This window comes from Siniperca chuatsi, linkage group LG4 (assembly GCF_020085105.1).
Source record: "Siniperca chuatsi isolate FFG_IHB_CAS linkage group LG4, ASM2008510v1, whole genome shotgun sequence".
Taxonomy (NCBI): Eukaryota; Metazoa; Chordata; class Actinopteri; order Centrarchiformes; family Sinipercidae; genus Siniperca; species Siniperca chuatsi.
Window position 1 is genome coordinate 30,919,880 of NC_058045.1, and position 17,375 is coordinate 30,937,254.

At 43.2% G+C, this 17,375-nt stretch overlaps 4 protein-coding genes across 9 annotated transcripts in view; 1 reads left to right on the plus strand and 3 right to left on the minus strand.

Moving 5' to 3' along the window:
* The window catches only part of LOC122875593 (voltage-dependent calcium channel subunit alpha-2/delta-4-like), a 161,337-nt gene that overhangs the window by 133,948 nt on the left and 10,014 nt on the right, over positions 1-17,375 (plus strand). The window lies entirely within an intron of this gene.
* LOC122875599 (E3 ubiquitin-protein ligase TRIM21-like) lies at positions 416-4,166 on the minus strand. 2 transcript variants are annotated; one of them, XM_044194953.1, is made up of 2 exons: positions 4,039-4,166; positions 416-3,455 (listed from the first exon to the last, which is right to left on the minus strand). In XM_044194953.1, the coding sequence occupies exon 2, from the start codon at positions 3,444-3,446 to the stop codon at positions 1,806-1,808; it is 1,641 nt and encodes a 546-aa protein (XP_044050888.1). In that variant the 5' UTR covers positions 3,447-3,455; positions 4,039-4,166; the 3' UTR covers positions 416-1,805. The 2 variants fall into 2 exon arrangements, with proteins under 2 accessions (XP_044050888.1, XP_044050889.1); XM_044194954.1 differs by having other exon boundaries at positions 416-3,448; positions 4,039-4,128.
* Positions 8,818-12,447, minus strand: LOC122875597 (E3 ubiquitin-protein ligase TRIM21-like). The gene is made up of 2 exons (XM_044194951.1): positions 12,110-12,447; positions 8,818-10,745 (listed from the first exon to the last, which is right to left on the minus strand). Exon 2 carries the CDS (start codon positions 10,734-10,736, stop codon positions 9,093-9,095), a length of 1,644 nt encoding a protein of 547 aa, XP_044050886.1. The 5' UTR covers positions 10,737-10,745; positions 12,110-12,447; the 3' UTR covers positions 8,818-9,092.
* Positions 12,901-15,565, minus strand: LOC122875601 (zinc finger protein RFP-like). Its single transcript, XM_044194956.1, has 2 exons — positions 15,559-15,565; positions 12,901-15,010 (listed from the first exon to the last, which is right to left on the minus strand). Exon 2 carries the CDS (start codon positions 14,999-15,001, stop codon positions 13,358-13,360), a length of 1,644 nt encoding a protein of 547 aa, XP_044050891.1. The 5' UTR covers positions 15,002-15,010; positions 15,559-15,565; the 3' UTR covers positions 12,901-13,357.

Below are 17,375 nucleotides of genomic sequence, written 5' to 3' on the forward strand. Positions count from 1 at the left end.
AATAGACATCACAAAAGAGGTCAGTGCAAGATATCTTTTGATCAATAGGCTACAACACTCCCTTTACGGTCCCTCTACAATCCCACACACACTCCAATGTTCAGCTCACTGTTTCGCCTGTAATTTCACTTTTCTGCTGCTTTCCAAACTGTTTACCATCTTTTCTTTATATGACAGATTTCTGACTGATCACATTACAGGGAAAAGTAAAGAAACACTGAGATGGAAAACTGTTGTCACTGGGCCATAAGTAGGCTTCTCTGTGATTCTGAGGTTTCAAAAGTAAAATACTTCTTTCAAAGAACTCTCAAGTAAAATTAAAATGGCGTATTTTAGAAAAAGCTCCTCAGTTCAATCAACCTTTATTTATACTCGAGAGATCATTGAGGGCCGACCCTCATTTACGACATCGAGTCAATTACAACAACAAAGAAAAGAAGAAAACAACAACAAAGAAATATAATAACAGAGAAAGGCAATACCACAATGAGCTAATAGGAACTTTCTGATAAGGGAAGATAAATTTGATAGATAAATTGAATACCGTTTGCAGTTGAGATAGATCACTTAAAATGTAAAATAAAATCCAGTTACAAGTAGAGGTTTGGAGGTTTAAGATCAAGTTTCTAAACTGGCCGCGAGGTACAAGTGTACTGATTTTAAGGAGGTGCTGCATTTAGTTCCAGGAGTCAGGTGCATTCAATTTAAAAGCAGTCTTTCCAAGTTTACAAAGTAAATGCACTTTGTTACTTCCTGCCTCTGCCAATGTGCCATTGTGACTGTAACCATGTCAGTATGTATCTGTTCCAAACAGTCTGTGATCCATCACAGCAACTAATCCCTCTGCACTTCACTGCTGTTCTCCAAAGTGCTGAGCAGCTTTTCTCTGTCTGAAAGATTTCTCTCACATTACATTAGAAGGAGGGAAATCAGAGTTTTGAACTGAGATGGAGAATCCTTCTGATTGGGCCACGGCAGTAGATTAATGGGCTTCTCTGTGAGTCTCTCTCATTATAAGTAGTTGAAGTACAATACCTTTTAACTTAAAGTCTTCTTAAGTGAAAGTAAAGTTTCTGATTTTAGAATGAGCTCAAAAAACTACAAAACACACAAAAAAAGACATTCGACAGAGTACTTGTACCAATTAGACCCAGATTTCATTGTGCTCCTGCATTCATGTGATCTGCTTCAGCATCAGACTGTGTAGTTATTTATGAAGAGCATGTCCTCATGTGGCCACAGGCTGCAGTTTGTTATGAACTCCACTGGAGGGCGTCCTCAGATGTCACTTGTTCTCTCCAAACTAGCAGCACTGGTTTAGTGTTCATATCAGCTGCTCAAACACACCTCAGACCTTAAACAACACTACATTATCTCACACTACCAACTGCCTCAGATGTGATGGGGTGTCGGAGCTCGTCAGCTCAAGTCAGTCTGAGAACAGCTGATGGTGTTTTTAATCACGTGATTTGGTGGCCATTAGAAACTCCATCAGCTGTTTTTCAGCTTTGACATCAATCCAAAACAATAACTTAATCAGACACAATAAAAACTTGATTTTGCTTTTGTTTATTTTTTAAATTTATTTTTTATAAATTAGACGACATTAAATGAAATAAATCAGGTAAAATTGGTGTGTTGTAGTAATAAGTAGCAATGTGGCACATCAAAGAAAAACATTTACAAAAAAAAGAAACAAATGTATCTAAGAATGAAAAAACAACAATGTATACAGCGTACATCAGCAATAAATACATTTATTATATTAAATGATAGTGAATCTTTCTGTAGATTAAATGGTTGTTCTACTCAGAGTGACTGACAGGAGAGATGATCAGAGGGGCAGAGTTTTTACCACCATCATTAAGACAAGGACAGAAGAATGGGTAGAGTTTCTCAGTGAAGCAGCAGCCAGTAAAGGAGTAGATCAGAGCTGCAGCATCAGCGTCATGAAAGGAGACCAGACCCTCCTCATAATCCACAAACACCCCCACCGTCTCAGGCTGAGACTTCAGAGAGAGACGGACTGCAGGGCCAGCAGCAGCTTTGTACTTATTTTCATTCCTCAAACATATCATCCAGTAACCATTCTGAGGACTCATTGCGATTTGTCCCTTCCTGTTGACGGACTCTCTGACCACTCCTAAATCCCAGTCAGTCTTCCCTTTAACCTGAACCTCGTAATAAAATCTTCCTGAAGAGAAACTCTGCTTTGCTAAGACATTAACACAAGTATCAAATCTCTCTGGATTATCTGGGAGATTCTTCTTTACATCACCGTGTTTAACTTGTTTTTCATCATCAGACAGGATGAGTTTACGATGTGCTGTATCAGGATCGAGTGTCACAGCCACTGCGTACTGCTGGACCCTCTTCAGCTCGGCCTCAAACAGCTTCTTCATCTGTTTACTGAGCGTCACCTCCAGCTGATTCACAGCTCTCACCACAGTCCCCTCATATGAAGGTGGACGGACGCTGACTTCTGTCCAGTCCTTGGTGGCTGGAGCAGCGTTCAGGGACGGGAGGCTTTGGAGGAGGTGGAGGTGGTCTTCAGAGCGTGAGAGCTGCTCCAGCTCAGAGCTTCTCTTCTTCAGCTCAGAGATTTCCTGTTCCAGCTCTTGGATGAAGCTTTCAGCCTGTTTCTCTGTCTTTCTCTGCTTCTCTCTGATCGTGTCGATGAGCTCGGCCTGGCTTCTCTCAACAGACTCCTTCAGAGCGGTGAAGACCTGAACACCACCTGCTATCTCTCTGTCTGCATCTTCCTTACTGAGCTCCACTGAGCGTTTGATCTCCTGAATCTTCAGTCGTCTCTCCTGGATCAACTGCTGAGTTTCAGCCTCTGTCTTCTCCAGCTCGGCCTTCTTATCTTCATATTCTTCTTTCAGAGGAACAAACTCGTGTGTCTTGTGGTCTAAAACAGTGCAGAGCATGCAGACACACGTCTGGTCGGTCTTACAGAACAGCTCCAGCAGTTTATCGTGCTTCGTACACATCCTGCCTTCCAGGTTCTCCACGGCGTCGATCAGCTGATGTCTTTTCAGGCCTGACATTGTCAGATGAGGCTCCAGGTGAGTCTCACAGTAGGAGGCCAGACACACCAGGCAGGACTTCAGGGCCTTCAGTTTGGTTCCAGTGCAGACGTCACAGGGAACTTCTCCTGGTTTGGCAACGTGTTGCTCTGAGCTGCTGCTGGCTTTCTGTTGAGCTGACTGTCTGAACTGAGCAGCCATCGCAGAGATGAAGATATTGACCCGCAGCTCAGGTCGTGTAGAGAAAACCTCTTTACAGTTGGGACACTGACACGGGACATTAATATTCCAGTGTTCAGTGATGCAGGTTTTACAGAAGTTGTGTCCACATGGTGTGCTGACTGGATCAGTGTACACATCCAGACAGATGGAGCACAGAAACTGATCTTCAGTCAGCAGACAGCTGGCAGCAGACATATCTACACTCTGAGGACAAAAGTGTGAAAAAACAAAACTGTAATGACATATCTTTTGATTATTCGTTTAATAAAATCAAACAATGATTAGTGGAATAAAAGGAGAGTCATCCTGAATTCTGTTGTTATGTTGCACCCAGCTGAGGGACACATTTACTAAGAAAATGTGGTTGTTACTGACATTGAAGAAAAAGACCTGACTGTGTAATGAGCTGTCTTAGTAAATCAGATTCTGAATACTTGCAGATTGAAGCTGCAAATTAATTAAGTAAATGCTGCTTCATGACGACAGCTCGGAGGTGCGGGCGTGTTTATTTGTGCTTTAGAAAGAACCGCTGTGAAACAATCAGAGAAAATAACTAAAACGTTTCATTTCTCTGATTCACCAAATTTCTCCTACCAGCGCTCCCTCTCCTTATTTAATCTCTATGTCTTCTCTCTCTCTCAAACAAATGTACACAACTAAAGCTTCGTGGTATCGCTATTGTTCAGCATGGACTGCAAGCCGGATATAGACGTCGAAGCTGGGTACACGAAATAAACCAGGCGAGGACACACCTGGGAGAGGAGCATAGTTTGGGCCGTGTACTCACCAGTGTTTGGCAGAGCTTCTGCTGTTTTGTTGAGAAAAACCTGATGGATTCAGCTGAATGTTTCTGTAGAGAGAAACAGAGAGACTTGTCCCGACTGCAGCTGTGCTGTCACTCAGACCTACTTTCACTTTCATTTGAGGAAATGTGACATTGCAGCTCTCCTCTGTCAGTGCTGCTCCTCCTCTCAGTGTAGCTCTGGAAGTGAGCTTTTATTGCCTCCTTGAGAAACACCTTGTTATAGCTTTGGAACAAGATGAGTTTTTACTTTTTGTTTCTTCTTCTTTTTCTACAATGGAAGTATCCAGCAGCCAAAAAAACAGACAATTACAAATAGACAACATCACAAAAGAGGTCAGTGCAAAATATTCAAGAACATACTGTATCTTTTGATCATGAGGCTACAACGCTCCCTTTACGGTCCCTCTACAATCCCACACACACTCCAATGTTCAGCTCACTGTTTAGCCTGTAATTTCACTTTTCTGCTGCTTTCCAAACTGTTTACCATCGTTTCTTTATATGACAGATTTCTGACTGATCACATTACAGGGAAAAGTAAAGAAACACTGAGATGGAAAACTGTTGTCACTGGGCCACAAGTAGGCTTCTCTGTGATTCTGAGGTTTCAAAAGTAAAATACTTCTTTCAAAGAACTCTCAAGTGAAATTAAAATGGTGTATTTTAGAAAAAGCTCCTCAGTTCAATCAACCTTTATTTATACTCGAGAGATCATTGAGGGGCGACCCTCATTTACAATGACATTGAGTCAATTACAACAACAAAGAAAAGAAGAAAACAACAACAAAGAAATATAATAACAGAGAAAGGCAATACCACAATGAGCTTATAGGAACTTTCTGATAAGGGAAGATAAATTTGATAGATAAATCGAATAAAAACGTTTGCAGTTGAGATAGATCACTTAAAATGTAAAATAAAATCCAGTTACAAGTAGAAGTTCGGAGGTTTAAGATCAAGTTTCTAAACTGGCTGCAAGGTACAAGTGTACTGATTTTAAGGAGGTGCTACATTTAATTCCAGGAGTCAGGTGCATTCAATTTAAAAGCAGTCTTTCCAAGTTTACAAAGTAAATGCACTTTGTTACTTCCTGCCTCTGCCAATATGCCATTGTGATTGTAACCATGTCAGTATGTATCTGTTCCAAACAGTCTGTGATCCATCACAACAACTAATCCCTCTGCACTTCACTGCTGTTCTCCAAAGTGCTGAGCAGCTTTTCTCTGTCTGAAAGATTTCTCTCAGATTACATTAGAAGGAGGGAAATCAGAGTTTTGAACTGAGATGGAGAATCCTTCTTCTGATTGGGCCACGGCAGTAGATTAATGGGTTTCTCTGTGAGTCTCCCTCATTATAAGTAGGTGAAGTACAATACTTTTTAACTTAGTCTTCTTAAGTGAAAGTAAAGTTTCTGATTTTAGAATGAGCTCAAAAAACTACCAAACACACAAAAAAGACATTCGACAGAGTACTTGTACCAATTAGACCCAGATTTCAAAGTGACAAAGTGCGCATGCGCCAACGTGCATGCTGCCTGTTGCCATAGCTCCGTCTCGTCGTCTTACTTTTTCCAACTTTTAGCTTTCCTTTTTCTTCAAAACGTGAGTAACTTGTGTGTAAGTACAATTTAAACCACGCTCTTTACGAAATCAGAATTACTTTATTGATCCCCGAGGGGAAACTTTTACAACAGCAGCTCACTATCACGTCAGTGCACACAGGAATAGAAGTACTAAGCAAAAAAATATATAATACACTATAATACAGGTCAGAAAATAAATTAAGTACCAAGTGGGAAAATGAGAGTAGAAAGTGTTTTGTGTTTTTTTTGGTCAGCTACTCGGTCAGGGCACCGCTGCAGAACAGCTGTTTGGCCGCATTGTTTACACAAGGGAACAGTTGATCACGCTGAAGCCGAGCGGCATGGTGCCCAGGACAACCGATTCACACTGAGATCTGGAGGAGGACACACCGAGGATGCAGAGGTGGAACGAAGCGGCGAGGGAAGAGAGAGGGGTCCAGACAAAAGAGACTTAAAAACAAGAGATTCAAGCTGTGTCTGCCTTCTCTCGTCATGGGCAACGTGATATCACTGGCGAATAAAATTGACGAGCTAACGGCGTTAGCCCAGAGTCAGACAGAGTTCCATGAGTGTAGTTTGATGTGCTTCCCAGAGACATGGCTACAGCAGGACATCCCGGATCATAACGTTTCCATCAACAGCTTTCAGACTGTTCGGGTCGACAGGGATCACACCGGGAGCGGTAAGTGGTAAGGCAGCGGCCTTGCTGTGCTAGTCAACAAAAGATGGTGTAACCCTGGTCATGTTACTATCAAGCAGAGTATCTGTAGCCCGGACATTGAACTGTTAGCTGTGGGACTCCGGCCATATTATCTGCCACTTGAATTCTCACATGCCATTGTTGAATTGTGAATTCACCCCCCCAATTTCACTCAGTTTGTGAATTGTCCTACTAGAGAGGAGAGGACACTGGACCTGCTGTATGCTAACGTTAAGGACGCATACAGCTCTTCCCCCCCTCCCCCACAACCTGGTTCACCTCAAACCCTGCTATGTACCTGGTTAAAAGGCAGCCTGCGACCACAAGGACAGTGAGGAGATGGTCAGAGGAGGCCTATGAGACACTTCAGGGATGTTTCGAGGTGACAAACTGGGATGCACTCTGTGAGCCTCATGGAGAGAGAGGACATTGACGGGCTCACTGAATGCATCACTGGCTACATTAACTTCTGTGTGGACTGCAATGTCCCAAATAAGATGGTCCATTGTTATCCAAATAACAAACCGTGGGTAACAAAAGACATCCTGAATGCCAAGAGGAGGGCCTTTACTGATGGTAATAGGGAGGAGGTGAGGGAAATCCAGGCTGACCTGAAGGTGAAGATCACGGAGGCCAAGGAGAAGTACAGGAGGAAGCTGGAGTGGAAACAACATGAGAGGTCTGGAGCGGCATGAAGACCATCACTGGCTTCAGACCAACTGGCAGCAGAGGAGTTGAAGGCAGCTTGGACAGGGCCAACAAACTTAATCTGTTCTTTAACAGATTCGACACACCGGCTCCTGCTCATCCCCCCTCTGTCTCAGCTGCTGTCAGCCCTCAGACTCCAGAGTCCACTGCCACCCCCCCCACCCCCCAATCTTCCTGGGAGAGTCCTACTCCCCCCTCAACTGGCTATCAGGCTAACAGCCCTCTCATGACTGATTACTGCCCCAGTACCCCGCCTGTAACCTCTGCTGTGTGCCTGACTGCTGACCAGGTGAGAGGACAGCTGATGTAACTCCACTCAAACAAGAGCTGCAGGCCCGCCACCCCCACCCCCAATCTTCCTGGGAGAGTCCTACCCCTCAACTGGCTATCAGACTAACAGCCCTCTCATGACTGATTACTGCCCCAGTCCCCCGCCTGTAACCTCTGCTGTGTGCCTGACTGCTGACCAGGTGAGAGGACAGCTGATGAAACTCCACTCAAACAACAGCTGCAGGCCCCGGTGGCGTTTGCCCCAGGGTGCTAAAAGCCTGTGCCCCCCAGCTATGTGGAGTCCTTCAACATGTCTTTAACCCGAGCCTGAGTCTTCAAACGGTCCCTATTCTGTGGAAGACATCTTGCCTCGTTCCTGTGCCGAACACGCAGCGTCCCAGTGGCTCCAAGGACTACAGACTGGTGTCACTAACCTGCGTCCCATGGTCAGACCCCTCCTGGACCCCCTTCAGTTCGCCTACCAGCCACGGCTAGGAGTTGAGGATGCCATCATCTTCCTGCTCAACCGCATCTACACCCACCTGGACAAGTCAGCAAGCACGGTGAGGATCATGTCTTTTGACTTCTCCAGTGCATTCAACACCATCCGGCCAGCCCTGCTGGGTGAGAAGCAGGCAGCGATGCAGGTGGATGCCCCCCTCGTGTCCTGGATTGTTGACTGCCTGACTGGCAGACCACAGCACGTGCGTCTGCAGCACTGTGTGTCGGACAACATGATCAGCAACACTGGGCCCCTCAGGGGACTGTCCTCTCTCCCTAGGGCCCGAGCTGCCTCTATTTCCTGAGGAGGCTGAGGTCCTTCAACATCTGCCGGACAATGCTGAGGATGTTTTATGAGTCTGTGGTGGCCAGTGCTATCCTGTATGCTGTTGCATTATGGGGCAGCAGGTTGAGGGTAGCGGACGCTAACAGACTCAACAAACTGATCCATAAGGCCAGTGACATTGTGGGGGTGAAGCTGGACTCTCTGTTGGTGGTGTCAGAGAGGTGGATGCTGGCCAAACTACATGCCATCTTGGACAGTGTCTCCCACCCACTCCATGACGTGCTGGGCAAACTAAGGAGCACCTTCAGCGGAAGACTCATCCCCCCATAAAGCACCACAGAGCGCCACAGGAAGTCATTCCTGCCTGTGGCCATCAAACTCTTTAACTCCTCCCTCTAAGTGTCAGTCTGTATGACCCTAAGTCACTAAAATGGACATTGGACCATTAACATCACTGCAATACTTGAAATAATTGTGCATTATTCTCTGTTTAATACTGCTGTGCAATATACTCTTTTTTAGATATACTTCTGTCATACTTCTATTACTGCTGTGCAATATCCACCATCTCATAATCATCTTAATAAGCTACACTTAACTTGACAGTACTCATTATTGCACTATTACTTATTACTTATATTATTACATTGTATTATTATACCGTACATACTTATCATCAACCGATAAATCCACTTTGTACTTTACACTTATTTTAATTTTATACTTATATCCACTTTGTACTTAATTTATCTTGCCTGTATTATAGTGTATTATACTTTGATTTGCTTAGTACTTCTATTCCTGTGTGCACTGACGTGACAGTGAGCAGCTGTAAAAAAAGAGTTTCCCATTCGGGCATCAATAAAGTATTTCTGATTCTGATTTCATTGTGCTCCTGCATTCATGTGATCTGCTTCAGCGTACATCAGCAATAAATATATTTATTACATTAAATGATAATGAATCTTTCTGTAAATCAAATAATTGTTCTACTCAGAGTGACTGACAGGAGAGATGATCAGAGGGGCACAGTTTTTATCACCATCTTTAAGACTGGGACTGAAGAGTGGGTAGAGCTTCTCAGTGAAGCAGCAGCCAGTAAAGGAGTAGATCAGAGCTGCAGCATCAGCGTCATAAAAGGAGACCAGACCATCCTCATAATCCACAAACACCCCCGCCGTCTCAGGCTGAGACTTCAGAGAGAGACGGACTGCAGGGCCAGCAGCAGCTTTGTACTCATTTTCATTCCTCAAACATATCGTCCAGTAACCATTCTGAGGACTCACTGTGATTTGTCCCTTCCTGTTGACCGACTCTCTGACCACTCCTAAATCCCATTCAGTCTTCCCTTTAACCTGAACCTCGTAATAAAATCTTCCTGAAGAGAAACTCTGCTTTGCTAAGACAATAGCACAAGTATCAAATCTCTTTGGGTTGTCTGGGAGATTCTTCTCTACATCACCGTGTTTAACTTGTTTTCCATCATCAGACAGGATGAGCCAGGGATTTGCTGTATCAGGATCGAGTGTCACAGCCACTGCGTACTGCTGGACCCTCTTCAGCTCGGCCTCAAACAGCTTCTTCATCTGTTTACTGAGCGTCTCCTCCAGCTGATTCACAGCTCTCACCACAGTCCCCTCATATGAAGGTGGATGGACGGCGACTTCTGTCCAGTCCTTGGTGGGTGAAGCAGCGTTCAGGGACAGGAGGCTTTGGAGGAGGTGGAGGTGGTCTTCAGAGCGTGAGAGCTGCTCCAGCTCAGAGCTTCTCTGCTTCAGGTCAGAGATTTCCTGTTCCAGCTTTTGGATGAAGCCTTCAGCCTGTTTCTCTGTCTTTCTCTGCTTCTCTCTGATCGTGTCGATGAGCTCGGCCTGGCTTCTCTCAACAGACTCCTTCAGAGCGGTGAAGACCTGAACACCACCTGCTATCTCTCTGTCTGCATCTTCCTTACTGAGCTCCACTGAGCGTTTGATCTCCTGAATCTTCAGTCGTCTCTCCTGGATCAACTGCTGAGTTTCAGCCTCTGTCTTCCCCAGCTCGGCCTTCTTATCTTCATATTCTTCTTTCAGAGGAACAAACTCGTGTGTCTTGTGGTCTAAAACAGTGCAGAGCATGCAGACACACGTCTGGTCGGTCTTACAGAACAGCTCCAGCAGTTTATCGTGCTTCGTACACATCCTGCCTTCCAGGTTCTCCACGGGGTCGATCAGCTGATGTCTTTTCAGACGTGAAGCTGTCAGATGAGGCTCCAGGTGAGTCTCACAGTAGGAGGCCAGACACACCAGGCAGGACTTCAGGGCCTTCAGTTTGGTTCCAGTGCAGACGTCACAGGGAACTTCTCCTGGTTTGGAAACTTGTTGCTCTGAGCTGCTGCTGCTGGCTTTCTGTTGAGCTGACTGTCTGAACTGAGCAGCCATCTCAGAGATGAAGGTATTGACGCTCAGTTCAGGTCGTGTGTAGAAAACCTGTTTACAGTTGGGACACTGACACGGGACATTAATATTCCAGTGTTTAGTGATGCAGGTTTTACAGAAGTTATGTCCACATGGTATGGTGACTGGATCAGTGAACACATCCAGACAGATGGAGCACAGAAACTGATCTTCAGTCAGCAGACAGCTGGCAGCAGACATATCTACACTCTGAGGACAAAAGTGTGAAAAAAAAAAACTGTAATGACATATCTTTTGATTACTTGTTTCATAAAATCAAACAGTGATTAGTGGAATAAAAGGAGAGTCATCCTGAATTCTGTTGTTATATTGCTCCCAGCTGAGGGACACATTGACTAAGAAAATGGCGCAACACAAATATGAGCTGTGGTTGTCAATGAATTTGCATCTATTCAGTATCTGATTTACTGAGACAGCTGGTTACGTAGTCAGGTCCTGGACTTTGTTGCGAGTGAAGCAGAGCTCAGAGATCTTCTTTCCTAAACATTTAGTTTGGCTGCCTGGGAGAAATGACTATTTCTCTAATTATTACTCAAAATATATAATATGATAATCTTGAGGCTAAATCTAATTATTAATACATTTGCAAGCATTAATCTACACATTTTTATTGGAAAGGAAAAAGAGATATAGCCTTATAAGACAAATCAAAGACATAAAATATACAGAAGCTACTGCAACAGGTGGAGATGGTGTTGATGTTAATATTAATGTAAATGCAGCCAAACTTAACGTTGTTGCAGCCTGTAGTGATTTTGATAGATGGCCATTGATGGTCAAGTTCCAATTCAAGTTTTGTCTCTATTTTCCTTTCTAATAATAGTTTATCAGTTATATATAGACCTGTATTTAATTCACATTCATTGCCCCCACCACAAGCTTGCATGTGGCTCCTGTAAATCCCATCTGCTCTATGTTTACACCTGGTCTGCGCACCTGCCTGGGAAGCTGTCAGTGACACAGGAAGGTTGGAAGAGAGAACATCAGTATGAGTGAGTTACGTCAGGCATTCATGTACCGTCTGAAACGTGATCAATATGGTGTTTGAGAGAAACTGAGAAACTAATCTGATGTCTGAAGCATTGCAGTGAAAACATCCCTAGACCTCTGCTTCTTGTTAATATCAGAATTTAAATTTGTAAAATCATAATAGAATTCAATTTCAAACCCCAAAAAACGCAACGTGATCCCTCCATGACTGTCACAACACACGTTAAATGATGCAATAATACTGCTACGATGCTGCTTGTATTGTTACCAAAGTGTGTAACAGCTATATCAAAAACATCAAAACAGATTTTTCAGTTACAGGAAACAGGTTGGAAAAAGTTGTTCAATCAGCTGAAGCTCTTGCTCGCTGTGACTGCATCCTGTCTGACCTTGTGTTGTAGCTCCAGCTAAATGTGCTTGTTGCTTTTATAGAAAATAACACATTTCTATGGCAGAATATTTTTATATGGTTGAACAGATGCACTAAAGTCAGACTCTGGTTTTAACTAAACTGACCAAACATGTAGTCAGTGCATTTTGGCTTTGTAGGGCCGTGTACTCACCAGTGTTTGGCAGAGCTTCTGCTGTTTTGTTGAGAAAAACCTGATGGATTCAGCTGAATGTTTCTGTAGAGAGAAACAGAGAGACTTGTCTCGACTGCAGCTGTGCTGTCACTCAGACCTACTTTCATTTGAGGAAATGTGACGTTGCTGCTCTCCTCTGTCAGTGCTGCTCCTCCTCTCAGTGTAGCTCTGGAAGTGAGCTTTATGCCTCCTTGGGAAACACCTTGACATAGCTTTGGAACAAGATGAGTTTTTACTTTTTGTTTCTTCTACTTTTTCTACAATGGAAGTATCCAGCAGCCAAAAGAACAGACAATTACAAATAGACAACATCACAAAAGAGGTCAGTGCAAAATATTCAAGAACATGCTGTATCTTTTGATCAACAGGCTACAACACTCCCTTTACGGTCCCTCTACAATCCCACACACACTCCAATGTTCAGCTCACTGTTTAGCCTGTAATTTAACTTTTCTGCTGCTTTCAAACTGTTTACCATCGTTTCTTTATGTGACAGATTTCTGACTCATCACATTACAGGGAAAAGTAAAGAAACACTGAGATGGAAAACTGTTGTCACTGGGCCACAAGTAGGCTTCTCTGTGATTCTGAGGTTTCAAAAGTAAAATACTTCTTTCAAAGAACTCTCAAGTGAAATTAAAATGGCGTATTTTAGAAAAAGCTCCTCAGTTCAATCAACCTTTATTTATACTCGAGAGATCATTGAGGGGCGACCCTCATTTACAATGACATCGAGTCAATTACAACAACAAAGAAAAGAATCGAACATTATCTCATATCTCATATATACATGATCTCACACTACCGACTGCCTCAGATGTGATGGGGTGTCGGAGCTCGTCAGCTCAAGTCAGTCTGAGAACAGCTGATGGTGTTTTTAATCACATGATTTGGTGGCCATTAGAAACTCCATCAGCTGTTTTTCAGCTTTGACATCAATCCAAAACAATAACTTAATCAGACACAATAAAAACTTGATTTTGCTTTTGATTATTTTTTTAATTTATTTATTTATAAATTAGACGACATTAGATAAAATAAATCAGGTAAAATTGGCGTGTTGTAGTAATAAGGAGCAATGTGGCACATCAAAGAAAAACATTTACAAAAAAAAGAAACAAATGTATCTAAGAATGATAAAACAACAATGTATACAGCATACATCAGCAATAAATACATTTATTACATTAAATGATAGTGAATCTTTCTGTAGATTACATGGTTGTTCTACTCAGAGTGACTGACAGGAGAGATGATCAGAGGGGCAGAGTTTTTACCACCATGATTAGAACAGGGACTGAAGTATGGATAGAGTTTCTCAGTGAAGCAGCAGCCAGTAAAGGAGTAGATCAGAGCTGCAGCATCAGGGTCATAAAAGGAGACCAGACCCTCCTCATAATCCACAAACACCCCCACCGTCTCAGGCTGAGACTTCAGAGAGAGACGGACTGTAGAGCCAGCAAAAGCTTTGTACTCGTTTTCATTCCTCAAACATATCGTCCAGTAACCATTCTGAGGACTCGCTGCGATTTGTCCCTTCCTGTTGATCGACTCTCTGACCACTCCTAAAGTCCACTTAGTCTTCCCTTTAACCTGAACCTCGTAATAAAATCTTCCTGAAGAGAAACTCTGCTTTGCTAAGACATTAACACAATATGAAAATCTCTCTGGGTTGTCTGGGAGATTCTTCTTCACATCACTGTCATGCACTCTTTTTCCATCATCAGACAGGATGAGATAGGGATTTGCTGTATCAGGATCGAGTGTCACAGCCTCTGCGTACTGCTGGACCCTCTTCAGCTCTGCCTCAAACAGCTTCTTCATCTGTTTACTGAGCGTCTCCTCCAGCTGATTCACAGCTCTCACCACAGTCCCCTCATATGAAGGTGGACGGACGCCGACTTCTGTCCAGTCCTTGGTGGGTGGAGCAGCGTTCAAGGACGGGAGGCTTTGGAGGAGGTGGAGGTGGTCTTCAGAGCGTGAGAGCTGCTCCAGCTCAGAGCTTCTCTTCTTCAGCTCAGAGATTTCCTGTTCCAGCTCTTGGATGAAGCCTTCAGCCTGTTTCTCTGTCTTTCTCTGCTTCTCTCTGATCGTGTCGATGAGCTTGGCCTGGCTTCTCTCAACAGACTCCTTCAGAGCAGTGAAGACCTGAACACCACCTGCTATCTCTCTGTCTGCATCTTCCTTACTGAGCTCCACTGAGCGTTTGATCTCCTGAATCTTCAGTCGTCTCTTCTGGATCAGCTGCTGAGTTTCAGCCTCTGTCTTCCCCAGCTCGGCCTTCTTATCTTCATATTCTTCTTTCAGAGGAACAACATCATGTGTCTTGTGGTCTAAAACAGTGCAGAGCATGCAGACACACGTCTGGTCGGTCTTACAGAACAGCTCCAGCAGTTTATCGTGCTTCGTACACATCCTGCCTTCCAGGTTCTCCACAGGGTCGATCATCTGATGTCTTTTCAGGCCTGACATTGTCAGATGAGGCTCCAGGTGAGTCTCACAGTAGGAGGCCAGACACACCAGGCAGGACTTCAGGGCCTTCAGTTTGGTTCCAGTGCAGACGTCACAGGGAACTTCTCCTGGTTTGGCAACGTGTTGCTCTGAGCTGCTGCTGCTGGCTTTCTGTTGAGCTGACTGTCTGAACTGAGCAGCCATCTCAGAGATGAAGGTATTGACCCGCAGCTCAGGTCGTGTGTAGAAAACCTGTTTACAGTTGGGACACTGACACGGGACATTAATATTCCAGTGTTCAGTGATGCAGGTTTTACAGAAGTTGTGTCCACATGGTATGGTGACTGGATCAGTGAACACATCCAGACAGATGGAGCACAGAAACTGATCTTCAGTCAGCAGACAGCTGGCAGCAGACATATCTACACTCTGAGGACAAAAGTGTGAAAAAACAAAACTGTAATGACATATCTTTTGATTATTCGTTTAATAAAATCAAACAATGATTAGTGGAATTAAAGGAAAGTCCTCCTGAATTCTGTTGTTATGTTGCACCCAGCTGAGGAACACATTTACTAAGAAAATGAGCTGTGGTTGTTAATTAATTTGCAGCTTCAATTTGCGTCAAGTATTCAGAATCTGATTTACTAAGACAGCTCATTACACAGTCAGGTGTTTTTCTTCAATATCACTAAGTAAATGCTGCTTCATGACGACAGCGCGGAGGTGCGGGCGTGTTTATTTGTGCTTTAGAAAGTAACAATCAGAGAAAATAATTTCTCCTACCAGCGCTCCCTCTCCTTTTTCAATCCTTATGTCTTCTCTCTCTCAAACAAATGTACACAACTAAAGCTTCGTGGTATCGCTATTGTTCAGCATGGACTGCAAGCCGGATATAGACGTCGAAGCTGGGTACACGAAATAAACTAGGAGAGGACACACCTGGGAGAGGAGCATAGTTTGGGCCATGTACTCACCAGTGTTTGGCAGAGCTTCTGCTGTTTTGTTGACGAAAAACCTGATGGATTCAGCTGAATGTTTCTTTAGAGAGAAACAGAGAGACTTGTCTCGACTGCAGCTGTGCTGTCGCTCAGACCAACTTTCACTTTCATTTGAGGAAATGTGACGTTGCAGCTCTCCTCTGTCAGTGCTGCTCCTCCTCTCAGTGTAGCTCTGGAAGTGAGCTTTTATTGCCTCCTTGGGAAACACCTTGTTATAGCTTTGGAACAAGATGAGTTTTTACTTTTTGTTTCTTCTCCTTTTTCTACAATGGAAGTATCCAGCAGCCAAAAGAACATGCAATTACAAATAGACAACATCACAAAAGAGGTCAGTGCAAGATATCTTTTGATCAACAGGCTACAACGCTCCCTTTACGGTCCCTCTACAATCCCACACACACTCCAATGTTCAGCTCACTGTTTCGCCTGTAATTTCACTTTTCTGCTGCTTTCCAAACTGTTTACCATCTTTTCTTTATGTGACAGATTTCTGACTCATCACATTACAAGGAAAAGTAAAGAAACACTGAGATGGAAAACTGTTGTCACTGGGCCACAAGTAGGCTTCTCTGTGATTCTGAGGTTTCAAAAGTAAAATACTTCTTTCAAAGAACTCTCAAGTGAAATTAAAATGGCGTATTTTAGAAAAAGCTCCTCAGTTCAATCAACCTTTATTTATACTCGAGAGATCATTGAGGGGCGACCCTCATTTACAATGACATTGAGTCAATTACAACAACAAAGAAAAGAAGAAAACAACAACAAAGAAATATAATAACAGAGAAAGGCAATACTACAATGAGCTAATAGGAACTTTCTGATAAGGGAAGATAAATTTGATAGATAAATCGAATAAAAACGTTTGCAGTTGAGATAGATCACTTAAAATGTAAAATAAAATACAGTTACAAGTAGAAGTTCGGAGGTTTAAGATCAAGTTTCTAAACTGGCCGCGAGGTACAAGTGTACTGATTTTAAGGAGGTGCTGCATTTAGTTCCAGGAGTCAGGTGCATTCAATTTAAAAGCAGTCTTTCCAAGTTTACAAAGTAAATATAATTTGTTACTTCCTGCCTCTGCCAATGTGCCATTGTGACTGTAACCATGTCAGTATTTATCTGTTCCAAACAGTCTGTGATCCATCACAGCAACTAATCCCTCTGCACTTCACTGCTGTTCTCCAAAGTGCTGAGCAGCTTTTCTCTGTCTGAAAGATTTCTCTCAGATTACATTAGAAGGAGGGAAATCAGAGTTTTGAGCTGAGATGGAGAATCCTTCTGACTGGGCCACAGCAGTAGATTAATGGGCTTCTCTGTGAGTCTCCCTCATTATAAGTAGGTGAAGTACAATACTTTTTAACTTAGTCTTCTTAAGTGAAAGTAAAGTTTCTGATTTTAGAATGAGCTCAAAAACTACAAAACACACAAAAAGACATTCGACAGAGTACTTGTACCAATTAGACCCAGATTTCAAAGTGACAGAGTGTGCATGTGCCAACGTGCATGCTGCCTGTTGCCATAGCTCCGTCTCGTCGTCTTACTTTTTCCAACTTTTCTTCAAAACTTGAGTAACTTGTGTGTAAGTACAATTTAAACTACGCTCTTTACAAAATCAGAATCAGAAATACTTTATTGATCCCCGAGGGGAAACTCTTTTACTACAGCAGCTCACTATCACGTCAGTGCACACAGGAATAGAAGTACTAAGCAAAAAAATATATAATACACTATAATACAGGTCAGAAAATAAATTAAGTACCAAGTGGGAAAATGAGAGTAGAAAGTGTTTTGGTATT

Excerpts from the sequence above, each read along its gene's own strand:
- LOC122875599 (XM_044194953.1), bottom strand. The coding sequence starts at position 3,446 with ATGTCTGCTGCCAGCTGTCTGCTGACTGAAGATCAGTTTCTGTGCTCC.
- LOC122875597 (XM_044194951.1), bottom strand. The coding sequence starts at position 10,736 with ATGTCTGCTGCCAGCTGTCTGCTGACTGAAGATCAGTTTCTGTGCTCC.
- LOC122875601 (XM_044194956.1), bottom strand. The coding sequence starts at position 15,001 with ATGTCTGCTGCCAGCTGTCTGCTGACTGAAGATCAGTTTCTGTGCTCC.